This window comes from Pagrus pagrus, assembly GCF_965226575.1.
Source record: "Pagrus pagrus genome assembly, chromosome: 19".
NCBI classification, from domain to species: domain Eukaryota; kingdom Metazoa; phylum Chordata; class Actinopteri; order Spariformes; family Sparidae; genus Pagrus; species Pagrus pagrus.
In genome coordinates this window covers 12,447,962-12,460,502 of record NC_140203.1, presented here as the reverse complement: position 1 = coordinate 12,460,502, position 12,541 = coordinate 12,447,962, and the positions used below count along the sequence as shown (strand labels likewise).

General features: G+C 41.3%; 1 protein-coding gene across 4 annotated transcripts in view; it reads left to right on the top strand.

The window, feature by feature from the left end:
• Positions 1 to 12,541, top strand: part of abl1 (c-abl oncogene 1, non-receptor tyrosine kinase) — a 33,904-nt gene that overhangs the window by 17,950 nt on the left and 3,413 nt on the right. For 2 of the 4 annotated variants that reach the window (XM_084382767.1, XM_084382769.1), the window contains exons 2-10: positions 4,509 to 4,673; positions 5,873 to 6,168; positions 9,582 to 9,854; positions 10,096 to 10,180; positions 10,390 to 10,567; positions 11,176 to 11,360; positions 11,463 to 11,615; positions 11,704 to 11,793; positions 11,904 to 12,032. In XM_084382767.1, coding sequence (XP_084238893.1) covers positions 4,509 to 4,673; positions 5,873 to 6,168; positions 9,582 to 9,854; positions 10,096 to 10,180; positions 10,390 to 10,567; positions 11,176 to 11,360; positions 11,463 to 11,615; positions 11,704 to 11,793; positions 11,904 to 12,032 — 1,554 coding nt within the window. Of the gene's footprint in view, positions 1 to 4,508; positions 4,674 to 5,872; positions 6,169 to 9,563; positions 9,855 to 10,095; positions 10,181 to 10,389; positions 10,568 to 11,175; positions 11,361 to 11,462; positions 11,616 to 11,703; positions 11,794 to 11,903; positions 12,033 to 12,541 lie in introns of all 4 variants that reach the window. The other 2 variants (XM_084382766.1, XM_084382768.1) reach the window with 1 other exon arrangement.

The following is a 12,541-nucleotide window of genomic DNA, read 5'->3' as shown; positions in this document are numbered from 1 at the left end:
AAAGCAGCTCTCTTTGCCTCTTTCTTTTCTTCAAGTGTTTTTCATCGCTTGGCCCTTTACTAGTATAAGCTGCCGAGCTAACTGCGCTGGGTGATGGACTCTGAGGTGAGACTGCAAATTTGTGGCATTGCCCTATTAGCAACTGCTTACAGAAACGACGACAGGCATGCTCATTCATTTGGGTCACCATTTATTCGCGCTTTAAATCCGAAATATTGCCAAATTAGTGAGCTGACATTCTTCTAAGAAAAGTGCTATATGGTAGGCAACTGGACTTGTTTCAGTTTCTTGAAGATGTTTCACTTCTCATCCAAGAGGCTTCTTCAGTTACTACGATATAGCACTTACAATGACCATGACCTGGATGACTGAGAACTTTCATCAACATTCTTCTAAGAAACAAAGTCCTCAGTGTCTGTATGTTAAAGCACTGTGTGCATACCGCTACATCAGGCCAATTAACATGTAGTAACCTCCTCAGTATTGCGCATGTTGCCTCTGCTGCCACGACAGCTCTGCATGTATTTTCTGTTCAAAATAAAAGCCTGAAGATGCCGTAACAGCTGTTTGTTATTTGATATTGTGAATATATTGCACATCATGATATTTATAATATCTAATATTTGCACAAGCATAACATAGATACCTGTATCCTCGCTGGCTGAGGGAAGCACTTCTGTTTGTCGCTCCAAAACGCAACAGGTCTGTCTCCTTTTAGGCTTGGAACCCACCTAAATATGAGAATATGACTGTGGCAGTATGCTCTCCGGATGAAATTAAATCTGGGATGTTCTCAAACAAAATAGCAGGTTTGTGACCTAAAAGAAGCACCACATTTGGCTTTGATTGTCTCCGTGCGCTCAGGCTGGCCAGCCTAACTTGGCGCCAGAGACTGTGTGAAAGTCTTTCTCTGGCCTCTCAAACCCACTGATGCCTGCAAACTTGACAACAATGCAATGTGACTTGCTGTGGGCCGCATATGTTCTGTTTACATCCTAAGGGCTGTACTAGTTCGAGTCTTGTATGCTTCCTATTTGTTGTTTACTTTTTCCTTTGAGGAACTCGCAAGTGATATTTTCTCCAACCCTGACTCCAATGCTCCATCATCTGTTGTGGACATGATCACACAAACACTTGGGGTTGAACGGCAGGCTCTTTTTCCGGACCTCATATTCCTATTCCTGTTATCATGAATGGTAAAATGATGAACTAAGCGTATCAAGATTGATATCAAATTCTTGTCACCTATGGCCTGTCCTCAGTTCTTCTTTCACAAAACCCTTTTAATTGGAAAATTAATTGGCAAATAATGCTTTTAACCTCAGGTCTTTGACAAGCAAATTTAAATGAATGATTTAAGTATCATGCATAATTCAGATGTCATGTTATTGTTTTGAAACTTGGCTAGACTGAGACAACAGTGCAGGAATGAGTCAATCCCTTCAAAAAAACGTTGGTTTTATGAGCGAGGCTGGAGTGAATAAGAAAGGAGGTGGAGTTGCCATTTTGTTTTAATATTTCTATCCAGTGCAAACAGATGTCTTACTGACATCTTTCTATTCTTCTGTTGGCCTATGAAGCACTGAATGGTCGTGGGCCAAAATTAATTTCTGATCTGCTGCTCCGTTAAGAACCATCCCAACCACTCAGATCGTCTGCGAGAGGTCTTTATTTTCCCCAGTTATTTTTTTTACCTTTTACTTTATCTTGCCTTTTTCTGAATCCTATAAATGTGTATTTTTTTCTGCCTTGTGGTTGTTCCTGTGTCTTTTCTCACTGCCTTTCCGTCTTGTATTAAGCACTTTGAATGACCTTGTTGTTGAGAGGTGCTATAATAAACTTGCCTTGCCTTGTAATGAGTATATCCATACTTGCTTGCAGCTCTGTATTTCAGTCTAAATCATCAGAGACGTTAGTTCCATCAAAGTATCCTCTTTGCTACTTGCTCAATCAGCCAAATCCAGCTGTGCCTTGATCACTTAGTGCACATTGTCCTTTACCCCAAGTCAAGGTAATAATCCTTATATTGTGAATAAATCACAGTTGTGTTTCAGTTCACACGTTCTGAATGATTTTGGCTGTTTTTGCACTCTGTTCTCCTTCGGATCAGACAGTCTTTAGCGCTCCTTCTAAAAGCATAATGTCTGCAAAAGATGCATCAGATGATCTCACTCCTTATTTTTTGCATAGACACACTGCAGATCAGTGGAATTTTTCTCAAATAACATCCTATTATGCAATAAATGTGGTGAGCATGTCGTAATCTGCTACATTATGCAGCTGGGGGACTTGGTTTCACGCCAGTGCTTTCCGGCATACGATGAAAAGCTTGTATCTCTAAAATATTACACTTTCAACAGCCATGATGACAATGACATGTGTCTTAGACATAATCAGGAGACTAGTTGTTTGACGGTTTAACGAGCCTAAAACATATGAGAAACATAAGAATATTAAAACTTAAAGATATATGGTTTTGAAATGTCAGAGATGATACAATGGAGTACTGTTCGTTCTTGTCTGTGTGTGATTGGGAAATGTTGGCCACAATTTTCCTGCCTGCGGTACTTATGACATGATAATATAATGTGTTGATTTAAAACTGTTATCAACAGATGGTTTTATGTTTTTATCCAACTGTGACCGACATTTCAGACATGTTGCCAACAGTCTGTATCTTTATGTTACTGAGCTATCCTGAACAAAAGACCTTTGCAAAAGCTGCTATAATGAATGTACATGGGGAACATGCAGAGAGCAGGCTCCTCCTGCTGCCATGCCTGGCAATTACCACTGCACGTTCATGTGGTGACGTAGAGAGGAGGGAGGGGATTGCTAACTGAAAAAACGGCTTGGAATTTAGCTAAAACAACGACATGCCTTACAGCAGCTTTTAAATCTTTGTTAACCAACCGATTTTTATGAATGAAAAAATGTATGGCATACTGTAGATGTGCATTTGAACACATTCTCAGGTGGTGAGTAAAATCGTCTCTGTGGTCTCCACTGTTATCAGAGACTTTCTGGAAATTTTAATCGTGCACACCTAAAATCTAGGTCGGACAGCACAACAAAAACGCAGGCAGAGATGCACCAATACCATTTTTTGCATTAGCCAACTTTGTGTACCTGGCATTACTGAGTACCAATCTGATACCAGTGCATTAAAATCTCTATTTTAACAGCTGTATAAACTACTAACCCTGTAAGGATGTTATGTTATGGATGTGCTTGAAGTTTCACAAGTCGATATGTCTATGAGACGTCTGATACTGGTAACGGAACAACCTGACCTGAATGATCACAGCCAGTCAATGTTTTTAATTGCCAATAATAAGTGATAATCAAACACATTGCCTCCTTTTTATATAATTCAGCCTTGAGGAGAAGGGATACTTTCCCTCAAAGTGTATATATCATAATTACTATGTCCTCCAGAGCTCCACTCAGTCTTTAGATTACTTCTAAGGACCAATCTATATTTCTGTGAAAGGTTGTGTTGCTGTGCTTGGCCACTTAGTTCCTCACATATTGAGAGCTAGCCACTATTTTTCCAGTCATACTGTGATTGTGGAGAATTGGAAGATAAAGTTTCATCAGTTTATAGGGATTTGGTTGGTTTCCCAATGGTACTCTGCACTATGTGCTATTTCTATGTTCTTATAATTCCTCCTCATATGTTTCTACTCTTTGTAAATTTCTCATTGAAAGGCAAAAAACCTAGTACGGCTCTAGCCTGTTGTCTCAGCTGGCAAGATGTAGGTGTTCGTGAGCTGGGGGGGATGAAAATTAAGATGCCTCTTGAACATGTGTGACAACAGCTGAGTGAGCCACACAATCAAGCTCATGTTTAGGCCAAACTGCAGTTAAAAGTTCTCTCCTCACTTCACCTCACTTTTCTCTCACGAACACAGTTTTCTTCTATTTACCACATTCTTTCCATTTTCCACATTTTGTAATTCAGCGATCCATTTTACTGCTCTACAATTGCTATAATTCAAACAGTGTCTGTAATTAACATAACTGTAAGTTAAAAGCAGTTTGAAGGTGCTACCTGTGAGTGCAAGCACATCCATTTTAGAGTTAAAGAGAAGATTCGTGCTGAGACACATTCTCACGGTCTGATGTGTGGTAGTCGTCTAGGTATTCAAGAAAATGAAAACTAAGCAGGGATAATCCAGGAAATGAAAAGTTATGAAGACAGCAGGTACACAGCAGGTCACATGATCAGGTTTATTGCTCTCGTCCTACGTCAGGCTCACAGCCGTTAAAGCAAGACCCAGTTGAAGGGCATTTAGAAGAATTTTAAGTGACACGCGGAGAGGCAAGAGTTGACATTGTCGTTGAATCATCCTACATGTGTCGAGCTGTATGGGAAAACGGCTTCACTGCATACCAAACACACGCCTACAGATCTCCCCTCAGAGAAGCATTGTTTGAGGTTTTCCTGCACATCTTATTTAAATTCATGCGTTCTGATAAGCTGATTCTCTGTTTTCTTGTTTCAGAAGCTCTCCAGAGACCAGACTTCGAGAGTCAGGGTTTGACAGAAGCGGCCCGCTGGAACTCCAAAGAGAACCTGTTGGCTGGACCCAGCGAGAATGACCCCAACCTGTTTGTTGCACTCTACGACTTTGTGGCCAGTGGTGACAACACACTCAGCATTACCAAAGGTAAGAAAAAGAGAAAAATAATGGGATTAATTGAATCAATTTGACATCAATCCCAATTTTTTTTTTGCATTTTGACAAATGTCACCATCGGTGGATGTTGGAGGTGATGCTAAGTGGTTTCCTAGGCTGTATGGAAAAAATACGGAACTTAATTTTCCCAGTTCTGGACAAGTATGGAAAAAAGAAAAGAGCATATGGAAAAATGTTTGTGTTTCCTTAATATGTTAAAGGAAAATAACACGAGTACGGGTAGCACCCATTATGTGACGTCCTGTTTGGGCAGAGGTGTTTGACAATGGAACGTCATCCAACTTTCTGCTTAGGAGTGTGAACAGCTGAACTAAACAGCCACAATAACGGTTGGATTTCAAAACTATTTATATACGTAATAAACATCTAGCTATTTTTACTCGGATGTGAGATATGGGATGAAAATTCTAGCAAAAAGTCTGGAAAAGTACAGTAGTAAATATTAAAATGGAAAATGTTTAGGAACCCTGTGCACATCCAGAGAAAGTTTTATACTCTGTAAGGTTATGAATATTTTGGGGAATCTGCTTATTTGCTTTCCCGTCTCCTTCCTTCTCTGTCTTCATCCCCGTCTGACTCTCACTTCCTGACGATGGTCTCGCACGTGGGTTGTTTTCTTCCTCTGAAGCGACTGTAAAACAATACCACAGATGGATCACACGGACAAACAGAGGAAGGAAGGGGGGAACATATGCACCGGAATAAACACCAAAATGTCCTGTACAGCATAACTTTCCAGTTCGTTATGATATGAACCATTGCACAAAAAAGGTTCATCTTAGTTTCAGTCTATGTTGCCAAATAATATAATTATTCAAATTTGAAGTTAGGCCACTTTTATGATTTCAGTGTGTCATTTGAAGTCTAAACTAAAGGAAAGAAATATTTATTTTCAGTCTGGGTCACAAATGACTGGGGGAAAGAAAAGCTGCTTTCTGATCTGAGGAAACATGACATTAGATACAGTAAATTCCTGCATGTCTGACTTAAAACAGGCCGAGTTCAGTCAAACTCCCTGGTCCATACCGTGGTTGCCTGTTCTTAATTCAAAGAATTTGGAAGATTCACAACAGTCCCAACAGGAATGAGCAGTAATAATATTAAAGTACAGGTTTTCAGCTAAAGAGACACTGAATAACATTTTAAATTTAATCTCTCGTGTTGTCTAGGAGAGAAGCTGCGTGTGCTGGGTTACAACCACAACGGCGAGTGGTGCGAGGCACAGACCAAGAATGGCCAGGGTTGGGTGCCGTCAAACTACATCACCCCAGTCAATAGCCTGGAGAAGCACAGCTGGTACCATGGACCCGTGTCACGCAACGCGGCAGAGTACCTGCTCAGCTCAGGCATCAATGGGAGCTTTCTGGTCCGAGAGAGTGAGAGCAGCCCCGGCCAGAGGTCCATTTCTCTGCGGTACGAGGGGAGAGTCTACCATTACAGGATTAACACTGCGTCTGACGGCAAGGTGGGCATCGGGAAACACAAAGATATACTGCATACACACACCAAGAATATCTTCTGTCTACTGAATGACAAAGTTTTAATTACTGTATGTTGTTAACAAAAAAAAATTCAGGTGACTTTTTGTCAAAGTAACACCAACACATGCTCACAAATGCCTTAAGCTTCCCCTTACTTTCACATATGCTGGCTTCTAAATGAACCTGACAGTGAAGACTGATTGTTAGATGTGTTTTCGTGGTTTATTATTTAAGGCTGTAGCTGAGGAGGTCGAACTCTACTGATCATAGGGTTAGCAGCATTGATCCTTACCTCCTTCTGTCCACACAGGACCTCCACATTGAAAGGCCTATGCCAAGTTGAATACGTGGATCATAGACATTAGATTTTCATGTTGGGTTGGGCAGGTCCTAGTTTGCCACCATAATAGAAACGAATGGTCTGCTGTGGCTGGGATTTGTTTCATAAAGGCAGGACGTTAGTTACAGCACATGGCAGGATCTAACACATTGTTCAGTATCACTGGAATGTAATGAGTGATTAAAAGTAAAGATAATGGCCAGGTGCAGTAATCAAGGGGATTGTTTTTCATCCACTGCAGCCCTTTGAGAAGTGGGAAGACATATTTGTATCACACACTCACAAAGATATCTGGGAGAACAGATCATTGCATTGTCCTCTCTCAAAGGTGTTCAGGGTACACGTTTCCATCATTTAAAGACCTTACAGATACTTAGTGATACTTTTATTATTTCAGGGTTTCTAAAATGCTTAAAAAAATAATAAGGGTTTTGCATAGTGTACTCATTAAAAACATAAATGTGCAGAACTTAAGACTCTTGCCGCTTTCCACCCAAAGCACCCAGCACTTTTAGTCCAAGGAACTACTTTTTAAAGAACTAAAAGTCCTTGAGCCTGTTGTCTGTGTTTCAGCTGTGGGCTAAAGACTTGCGAAAATTAGGCAAATTAGTCCACTGACATATGAAGAGCAACGACTGCTTTTATACATCATTTTTGCGCGCGACTATTGTTACACAAAAACAACGATGGCTAATTGGAAATGTTTAGCCCTGAAGCCCCACCTTTAAAGTTCCAGGACTTTTGGAAAGTACTACCCTCCAAGCAGGACTTTTAAGGGGGTAAAATGATGTTTGCAGAATTTAATTTAGAGCCTGGTCTCTTTGGTGGATATGCAAAGTGTCCTCCAAAGGCTCCTCGTCCCTGCGGTGAAAACGCGGCAATAGGTTGAGCAAAGAAGCCAGGGTATCTGGAGCACACAATTATAGTAAGAGCTTTTAAATAAGGTGCAGGATACCCCGTCCTGGAGGTCATGACAGCTAAGTACAGGCCATATTTCACTGTGTGAACAGCTCAATTTCTTGTGAGGGATTCCCCCCGAAATGCTGTGTCAATTAAGACGTGGCTGCCACTTTGACTGTGTCACCCTCCTGTCTGCTATGCAGCGAGGTGAACTAGCTCGAGGAGCACTAGCTATGACAAGAATGCCTCTAACCACCGCTGTGCTGCTCGTAATGGCCAGCAGACTTGAGGCCGGCCAGACACTGACGCCCATGCTAAGACATGCATTAGCACAGACAGATGCAGCCAAGTATGCACACACACACACGAAACAAATGGACGAACACACACACACACACACACACACACGGTTCCCCATCTCAGATTGTTTTCCATCCTCCCACTAAGCTACAACTCAAGAGTCTGGTATGATAGACTTCTCCCATAATTTGAGATTACCTCAGCACTCCCCTGAGCTTCAGCTTTGTTTCACACTGACTCTGTGATTAACACTGCTTTGAATAACTAAGTTCTTATGTCAGTAAACATTTTTTTTCTTGTTTTAGCAAATGGTCATGGTTTAAACCAGCAGAGCGGCCAACTGACCATTAAATCCTCTTTAGATTTCAAAGGTCATTTTGACTGCAGTCAAGGTTGTTCTTTTTTTTCTTTTTGCTCCACATGCCTTCAGCTCGCTCAAAGAGCCTGTTCACAACTAAAGCAACGCACAGTGCACATTGTAGAGCAAATCATTTTTGAGGTTATGTAAGACTTGGACAATGGAAAAGACTGTGTCCACTGAGGCCTGACCAATATCCTTCCCTCCACCACCAGCTTTTCTGACTAATGCCTTGTGAGTTTAGAATGGGTTAAGACCGTTCTTTATGAGGGAAATGTTTTAGTGTTGTTTTGTCAAGACTTACTTGATAATTTCATGCTGTATTAATGGCCCTTTGCCAGTTATTTCTTGTCTGATATCAGTTATTGTTTCCAGGAAGGATGTGTAAGCACTTCAGTTTAATACATTTTAACACAAGCAGTCATCATGTAATGAAAACATTTGGTAACACTAACAGCTGTGTTGACAGTCCTTTGAGCTGCTTAAGTGCAAAATTTAAGATTCATCATGACAATGCTGTAAACTTGTCGTATCATTGAAAATATTTTTTCTTGTATTAATCCAGAAATCAGAATTATGTATGATATTTGGTGTAGCAAAGGAATTAATGTTAGCACAGTTAACAGGGTTCCCACAGGTACTTGATATGCTTAAAGGTTTTGGACTTGAGTCAATACCTTGAAAGTTTTTTCACTTCCTTGGTGTTGTTCTTGTGACATTTTAAGTAATAGTAGTTTTTGTAATGTCATAGCTTTGTGATGTTGCAAAATGGTCTATTTTAACCCTGACCACCCTTTGCCCGAACCTAACCAAGTATTTCTGTTGCCTAAACCTAACCAATTTTTTCATTTGCTTAAACCTAATCAAGTGTGTTTGATGCCTAAATTTAACAAAGTATTTTTGATGACTGAACCGAACCAAACTGCAACAGAACACTGAGAAAAAAACAGGAAAATACTAAGCAAACTTTGTGTAAAAATAAAAAATGAACAGTATAACAATATGTTCCAAATGGGGAAACGTCCTGTACTCACCCATTCAGCCATGACGGTCTGCTTCAAACTTGGTCACTCTTTCGTGAGTCAGAATGACGATCCTGGACTCATTTATCTTGATGTTCTTGGAGCAACACCAACACGGCGATAAAAACTAAGCTTAGCTTCCGCTGTCTGTGTGAACACCTCTCAGTTATGGCAGAAAATTGCAGTAAACGTTAATACATTCGGCCTCTCTCTTTTGTTGTCTGTAAGCTTCTGCTGCCTGCTAGTTGTTATTATAAAAATTCTCAGTGCTGTTACATTAATTAACTTTGATATGTGTCTGAAACTATGCCATGTGGGATCATTAAAGGAAACTGGGCCTGGCGAGTTCTTACAAAGTCCTTTAATTGGATGTTAAAGAAGGTGTCAGAACCCTGTGTTATAAATTATGTCAATATCCTGATCTGACCTGACCTCTCATGTGCATCTACTCAAATGTAGAAACTATTTTTCTTCCAGCTGTACGTCTCGTCAGAAAGCCGTTTCAACACACTGGCGGAGCTGGTGCACCACCATTCCACGGTGGCAGACGGCCTCATCACCACGCTGCACTACCCGGCGCCGAAGCGCAACAAGCCCACCATCTACGGAGTTTCTCCCAACTACGACAAGTGGGAGATGGAGCGCACTGACATCACCATGAAGCATAAGCTGGGAGGGGGCCAGTACGGGGAGGTGTACGAAGGGGTTTGGAAGAAGTACAACCTCACTGTGGCTGTCAAGACACTAAAGGTAAGAAGAAAATGGCTTGTGTAAGAAAAGATTGAATTTATTTCTGCATGCCTACTGCTTCTATGCTCATATTAAGGACGTATGTCAGTATCCATCTAGTCCAGTGGAAACATTTTGACACCTACTGTCTGACGGCTATAAATCTTTCATTTGGCTGAATAAAGCTGCCATCTGGTGTTATAGGGATGTAACTGCAACCAGCCTATAATTTTACTCACTTTCTGCCAATCACTCTCTGCAGGAGGATACAATGGAGGTGGAGGAGTTTCTGAAGGAGGCTGCTGTCATGAAAGAAATCAAACACCCCAACTTGGTACAACTATTAGGTATGTTAAGAACCAGAACTATTGAGGGGATTTCTTTACTCTCAGATGAACTTTTAACAATTCTTTTGCAGATGTGCTCGTGTTTGCGAGTTAAATAGTTCATCGTCAAGCGCAGCAATATGTTCAAGAACTTTGCATGCAGATTTTTTGCACACAAGCCCAAATCGTTCATTGAATACTGATGTTTTGCTAACTTGTTTCCTTGACAGGTGTGTGCACACGGGAGCCACCGTTCTACATTATCACAGAGTTCATGACCCATGGTAACCTACTAGACTACCTGAGGGAGTGCAACAGAGAGGAGGTCAATGCCGTCGTGCTGCTCCACATGGCCACACAGATCTCCTCTGCCATGGAGTACCTGGAGAAAAAAAACTTTATTCACAGGTGGGTGTAAAGATCTTACACTTTTTCAAAGATATCGTTGAGTGAATTGATTTCGGTTTACATAGTTAAAGGTTTGTCAGGCAACTTGGTTACCTGTCTTCAGTAGTGTCATCTCAGTCAGAGCTGCAAGAATACGAGAGAAGAAAAAACGCCTTTGACCTTAAATTACATTTTCTCTTTCCTTCTCATTCCTGAGCTGCTCTCCTCTCACTCTCCCATCTGTTGGACTTGTATCACAGACAAGTCGATGTTGTAACATAGCAAGTTTGTTCTGGCACCTTTTTACAAGGTCCTTTAGAAGAGATGAGATGATTTATGTCTTTCATATTTGCCAAAGTGTGTTTTAATTTTTAAACCTGACAAGATGCGGCTTGTGACTCTGCGCCACACAAAACATCTGTAGAAATCCTACACTACAGTGGATGTTGTAAAGACACTACTGATATTTTTTCCTTGCTTTCTTTTTTCCTGTTCTCTTTTCTTATTAATGGCTGTGTTCATGTCAGCTCATACATGATTTTTGGAGTAGTTTGTCTTTTTCTGATCATAGAAAGTCAGGATTTCCCCACATTCTCCTGCTCATCAGTTCTCTGTATTGTCTCCTGCAGGGACCTAGCTGCACGCAACTGTCTGGTTGGGGAGAATCACCTTGTAAAGGTTGCAGACTTCGGCCTCAGCAGGCTAATGACTGGAGACACCTACACAGCTCATGCTGGGGCCAAGTTCCCCATCAAATGGACCGCCCCGGAGAGCCTGGCCTACAACAAGTTCTCTATAAAGTCTGATGTCTGGGGTAAGTTTGTATTCCTGATGTTCCTGCTTTAGAAGCTATTTTCTGTTTCTGTTGATTGTCATCAGAGTCGCACAATTAACGTCTTTGTGCCTACTTCGCCAGCATTTGGCGTTCTGCTGTGGGAGATCGCCACCTACGGCATGTCCCCCTACCCCGGCATTGACCTGTCGCAGGTGTACGAGCTGCTGGAGAAAGACTACCGCATGGACCGCCCAGAGGGCTGCCCCGAGAAGGTCTATGAGCTCATGACAGCCTGTGAGTAGCAAAAGTCATCTTAACAGAATATGATTACATCTGTGCCATTGGAATACTTTTTTAATTCCTATTTCTTTGTCTTCGTCAGGTTGGAGGTGGACCCCTTCAGAACGTCCATCTTTTGCTGAAACACACCAAGCCTTCGAGACCATGTTCCAGGAGTCCAGCATCTCTGACGGTCAGTGCTGCCTTCTTTTACATCCATGCATCATTCACTTGTGGCAGAAAAGATTTGTTAAGTTGTGTTTGATTGCTTGTTAAATGTATGATTTGTATTTGTGTTTTTAGAAGTGGAAAAGGAGCTGGGCAAGAAAGGGAAGAAGGCGACATTAGGCTCCATCCAGCAGGCTCCAGAGCTGCCGACCAAAACCAGAATTCTCCGCAAAAACACAGACAACCGGGATGGAGACAGTCCAGGTGAGACGCGCTCACACCCACTGCACATCCTGCACTTGTAGCTACAACTTGTTGTAAAGTAGTCCATCACCACTGTTATTTGAAAAAAAATGATAAAATGGACTGTAATTACTTATTCTTTGAACTAAAAGCCAGTCAAGATGTTAAAATGAAACTTTTTCAGTTCATCCAGATGGTGCTTTCATCTTGATGCTGTCTTATCACTTATTTCCTTTTAGTTTCCCTTTGACTTAAGGCAGTCTGAGCTTTTAACACCCAGTCAGATCAAGTGCTGTCTCAGATATGTGGCTGTAACCACAGAGCCAAGAGCTCAGGCAGGTTGAGTTTACTCATTTAGCTCTGGAAACACCTGCCAACTCGGTCTGCTTTCAACACCTGCTTACCTTTTTGAACGATGCTTTCTATTGTTTTTTCTAGTCTGTCAAAGTATTTTGTAATTGTAGTTTGACAATTACAGAAAGTATTTATTCTTCTTCAGCGCTGATATTTTCCTGTTTCTTTTTGGCTCT